Source organism: Cicer arietinum, chromosome 7 (genome assembly GCF_000331145.2).
Source record: "Cicer arietinum cultivar CDC Frontier isolate Library 1 chromosome 7, Cicar.CDCFrontier_v2.0, whole genome shotgun sequence".
Lineage (NCBI taxonomy): Eukaryota > Viridiplantae > Streptophyta > Magnoliopsida > Fabales > Fabaceae > Cicer > Cicer arietinum.
This window is the reverse complement of record NC_021166.2, coordinates 57,656,036-57,661,167: the sequence shown is the minus strand read 5'-3', so window position 1 is coordinate 57,661,167 and position 5,132 is coordinate 57,656,036. Positions and strand designations below refer to the sequence as shown.

At 31.0% G+C, this 5,132-nt stretch overlaps 2 protein-coding genes across 6 annotated transcripts in view; one reads left to right on the top strand and one right to left on the bottom strand.

Annotated features, from left to right (window-relative positions):
- Window positions 1-389: 389 nt before the first annotated feature.
- LOC101494957 (uncharacterized) lies at window positions 390-2,139 on the top strand. Its single transcript, XM_004510367.4, has one exon. The coding sequence runs from the start codon at window positions 898-900 to the stop codon at window positions 1,948-1,950; it is 1,053 nt and encodes a 350-aa protein (XP_004510424.1). The 5' UTR covers window positions 390-897; the 3' UTR covers window positions 1,951-2,139.
- A 2,739-nt stretch (window positions 2,140-4,878) lies between these two features.
- Window positions 4,879-5,132, bottom strand: part of LOC101495284 (uncharacterized protein At5g02240) — a 3,741-nt gene continuing 3,487 nt past the window's right edge. For all 5 annotated transcript variants that reach the window (XM_073363935.1, XM_073363931.1, XM_073363933.1 and 2 more), the window contains one exon: window positions 4,879-5,132. In XM_073363935.1, coding sequence (XP_073220036.1) covers window positions 5,083-5,132 — 50 coding nt within the window. In that variant the 3' untranslated portion in view covers window positions 4,879-5,082.

Sequence of the window (5,132 nt, the reverse complement as noted above, 5' to 3'; positions counted from 1 at the left end):
TTTTCTTTTATTGTATTTGTCATTTTTAGTTTTGAATGTAATATTATTTTAATTCATAGAAATCACACACAGCGATTGTTTTTAATTCATAGAAATGTTAAATCAAAATCGTTAATTAATTTTAACTAAATACAAATTTTTCGAAATAATTTAAATTTAAATCTAAACTGAAATCATTTTAATGATAACATGCAAACGCACATTCTTTTTTTGGACATGAAAACGAGTGATTACTAAACGAATCAGTGTATACTAAAAACTCGATCTAACAAATGGATAAGGATTACCACGTCACTATATAAGTTTCTTTCTCGGACAAACAAAACAAAACCTGGCCCTAATCCGCAACTGACACGTGTCAGTCTTTATTCCTTCTCCCACCTTCAAATCCACCTCTCATTCCGGTAATCCCTCTCTCTCATTAAAATTTCACCTACATATTCTCTTCCTGACGCCGATAGTTGCCACCAATTTTCCGGCATGCCTCTAACTTTCCGTCGCCGGCGTCGAGACTAATAGCTATGTTTTCCGGTATGAACCGTTTTATGAAACTCTCTCTCTTAATTTAGAAATGCTAGATCTATTCATCGTTTCACACGTTCGATCCAAAACTTGGTTTCACAAGAGGAAAAAAATTAACCCTAATTCATCGTTCCCTTAACTCTCTTTCTCCAATTTCCCTTCCAATTTGCGCTCGCGTGATTGTAATTTTGCGAATTTTGTACAGTAAAAGAACCTGCATCTTTTTTTTGCAATTTATTTTCTTGATTTGAATTTTCCAATTTTCTTTGCTGGGTTTCCAAAGGTTTTGTATAGTTAGAGTTTGTGGTAGTTTTTAGGTTTTAGCGTGTTTTTGAAGAAAAGTTTCTTGATTCTGGGTTTGTGAAAGTGGCTAAAATGAACATGAGTGTGGATGAGGAAGAAGAATCTGATGAAGAGATTCAAGTCCCAGCTGAGATTGATTGGCAAATGCTTGATAAATCAAGGTTTTTCTTCCTTGGTGCTGCTTTATTTTCTGGTGTTTCAGCAACACTTTACCCTGTTGTTGTTTTGAAAACTAGGCAGCAAGTTGCTCAGTCACAAGTTTCTTGTATTAAGACTGCATTTTCATTGATTAAGGGTGAGGGGTTTCGAGCATTGTATCGCGGGTTTGGTACATCGTTGATGGGTACAATACCGGCTAGAGCTTTATACATGGCTGCTCTTGAGGTTACTAAGAGTAATGTAGGGACTGTTACTGTTGGTTTTGGTCTTGCTGAACCAACTGCTGCTGCAATTGCTAATGCAGTTGCTGGTTTGAGTGCAGCTTTAGCAGCTCAACTTGTGTGGACCCCAGTTGATGTTGTGAGTCAAAGGTTGATGGTTCAAGGTGGTTGTAATTCAAGTGATCCTAAGGCTTCTTCTGTTAGATATGTTAATGGAATCGATGCATTTAGGAAAATTCTTAGGACAGATGGTCCTAGGGGTTTGTATAGAGGTTTTGGGATATCAATTTTGACTTATGCGCCTTCAAATGCTGTTTGGTGGGCTTCTTATTCTGTTGCACAAAGGATGGTTTGGGGTGGAGTTGGATATTACTTGAGTAACAAGAAAGGTGGTGGGGAGGGAAGTGATAACAATGGGGCAAATGCGTTGAGGCCGGATACGAGAACTATTATGGCAGTTCAGGGAGTCAGTGCAGCAATGGCGGGAGGTATGTCTGCATTGATTACTATGCCATTGGATACAATTAAGACAAGGCTGCAGGTCTTGGATGGCGATGAGAATGGCCGTCGTGGGCCGACGGTGATGCATACGGTTAGAAATTTGGTTAAGGAAGGTGGTTGGATGGCTTGTTATAGAGGATTGGGACCTAGATGGGCTTCAATGTCTGTGTCTGCAACAACAATGATCACAACCTATGAGTTTCTAAAACGGATTTCCGCTAAGAGTAATGAGGTTTTGACATGATGAACAATGTAGTAATAACAACAACAAGGAACATAGAGAGAGGGAAGGTGGTTTTTTCCCCGCTCTCTTCTTTGTCTAAATTCTGCTCTTATCTAGTTTTTTCTTCTGTTTGGGCTAAGCTAGCATGACTGATTGATCGATGTAAGTCATTGCAGGTTCATATATAAATAAAAGTTTTTTTTTCTAACACATCACATTTCTTCATCCTCATTGAAATCATGCACATGCTTCATGCTAATTTGGAAGTTTCATTTGATAATCATGTGCCACCCTGGTTTAAAAGATGGACAGCTGTTAGTTTTCAAATTAAAAATAGCATCTTGTACCTTACTTAGTAACTCCGGAATCTAAGAATGCTGTGGATATCAATATTTAGGCTTAAAGAACAGGAGTTTTGAGTGCAACACATCTTCATGTATTTTTATACTCGTGTTAACCTATTACTTGGTAGATCTATGCTTGACAACATGTAGAGATCCCTTCTATCTATTTCTCAATAGAAACATAAAACTCTATTTCTATACTTTGAGGTTTATAAAGACACATTTTTCTAGAATTTGCAACATAGTTAAGCATGTAATGTATTTGGTTTTACAGCGGAATCACTGTGATTTTGTTGAAACAACATAAGTGTAGATGATTTTGTTGAAACATTAGTGTAGATTTTGATAAAATCATGGTGACAACCATCAATCTAAGTGTGCATCAAGTCATTATGCCACTTAAAAATATTGTACAAGAGCTCTCTAATATTTTTTAAGAAATTGAGAGATCTATGCTCGCTGTTTAAATGAAAGTAGGAATAAAATTTGTATGTATTTTTTATTTTATTTAGAGTTAGATTAGGTTGGTTGTGGATAATAATAACTTTAATTGAATATTGGATTGGTGGTGCTACCAACATTATGAGTAGGTGGAGTGGTGGACCAGTGGTGCTAGGCCACTACTAAATAAGGAAACTATATAGTAGTCCATTATCTCAAAATTTACGTGAAAAATATATTGCTGAATTAGTTGATAAAATTTAAGGATTTTCTAGAAGATTTGATGTTGATAAAAGAATATTTTAATATTTATATATTTATATTGTAACCTGTTGTGTCTTCTTAGCAAATGACACTGTATTCTATATAGTCTTGAACAAGTTAAATTCATTGGTTTCATGATGTTTAGGCCCACAAAATTTTCATTAAAAACTCAGCCTATAAATCAGGTTTTTTATTTTCCATACATGTGCAGTCTTTAATAATGCTGTCATTTGACTTCTAATATAGAATAGTGCTCAAATGACTTCATGTTTTACTTTGATCCTTGTTGATTTGGATAAGATTCTGCTTCTGGCACAGTCTTGATTGTGTAGCATCTTTTTTTATCAGGTTTTGTATGTTTGATTAAGATCAATTTTAAAATCAAAATTTATGTTTTAAAAAAAATAAAAAATTGTCTTAAAATTTGGAATCCAAATCCCTTATTTTTCTTAGTTTTGGTAGAATCTATATAAAAGCTTTAAACTTAACTAGTTGAAGAACAAGTGGCATTGTCGTGCTCATGTCAGTTGTCATAAGAACAATAATAATTTTAATTTTTGTTTTACCAAAAGAATAATTGTAAATATCATTTTGAAAACTTGTCTTTCAAATGTAGATGACATGTTAAGTGGTGTACAGTAAATTATGATTGATAATATTTATTAAAAATAATAATTTATAATTTTTATCGTCTTTATATAAAATGATGATTTGATTAATGTCTCATTCAATATAAAATATATATTTATTTATTATTATTTTTATTTAATTAATATCATTTAAGTTATTTATTTTTATGAAACAAACGTATGTGGTCAACATTAAATTAAGTCTTCCCTCATTTAGAATATATCTATGTATGATGCCTTTTTTTTTTTTTTTACTAAAATGTATAGTTGTTTTAAAGGATTGATTTCTTTTTATGTGAATGACCCTTTTGGGAATTTGATTTTTCCAGACTTTCAATATCACTAGTAATTGGTTATGAAGTATGAACACATCCATAGACCGAAAGATAATTATTTTGGATGATGTTATAATCCAAACTGGTAATATATATGGTATTAAAAGATTCATTTTATCTTTTAAATTTTTTTATTAGCAATAACCAAATATAAAATATAAATGAAAAATACATTTGACACAATATTTGATACAATATATACTGTTCACCATATTTATTGCTGAATAATATTATTATTTGCAATTCAAAAAAAAAATCAATTTTGTTTTCTTCGTAACTGAAATATTTTTTTATGATATATATTTTGAATATTTTATTAATTACTCAAATATAAATGATTAACTTATAATAAAAAAATATAATTTAGTAATCACTTATTAAATATATATTTTATTAATCACTAAAATGTAAAACATTAATCACTACTATTTCGTGATTAATGTCATGTATTTTAGTGGTTAATAAAATATGATTTAAAAAATGATTAACAATATACATTTTAGTATTTAATGAAATATTTGTAGTTAATGACAATTATCTGTATGTTATATTACAAGTGTTTTTTATTTTTTATTTTTAAATAAACAGTACATTAAATAATAATATATTAATTAATAACATATGAGAGCTAGTTAATGACGTGGCATGACTAACTCCATTTGTTTGTTTTTTATGACTGATTCAAGTAATTAATATGTTTTAAGTACGAGTGGTTCCCGAAAATTCGAATCTTGACTAACTTTTTTGTTAAATAATTACCATGTTTTTTCTCCCTTTCAAATTCTTTAATGATCTCTACCATATTCCAGTGTAGGAACATTACATGGTATATAATATACTCTATACAATAAAATATATATAAAAATAGTAGTTGAAAAGTTAACCTATCTAACCTACATCTAGTAGCTAGGATGAAACATTTTATTACTAACTAAATTAATAATTGCATGCCTTTAGTTACCAGAACTTTATTATTTGTTCACAAGATTAAAATAAGATACTCCCACTTGGATTTGTTGCAGTAAAAACAATGAAAACCAACATAATGTGGATAGAACTACTCATTTCAAAACACAAACTCAAATTTTGTTCTGATTTATTGACAGCCATATTTTGACTGCATGCTTTGTGAATTGTTGGTCACTCTTCAGTTTGCTGACTTGCTTTCTCCATCAATGTGGCCAAACACT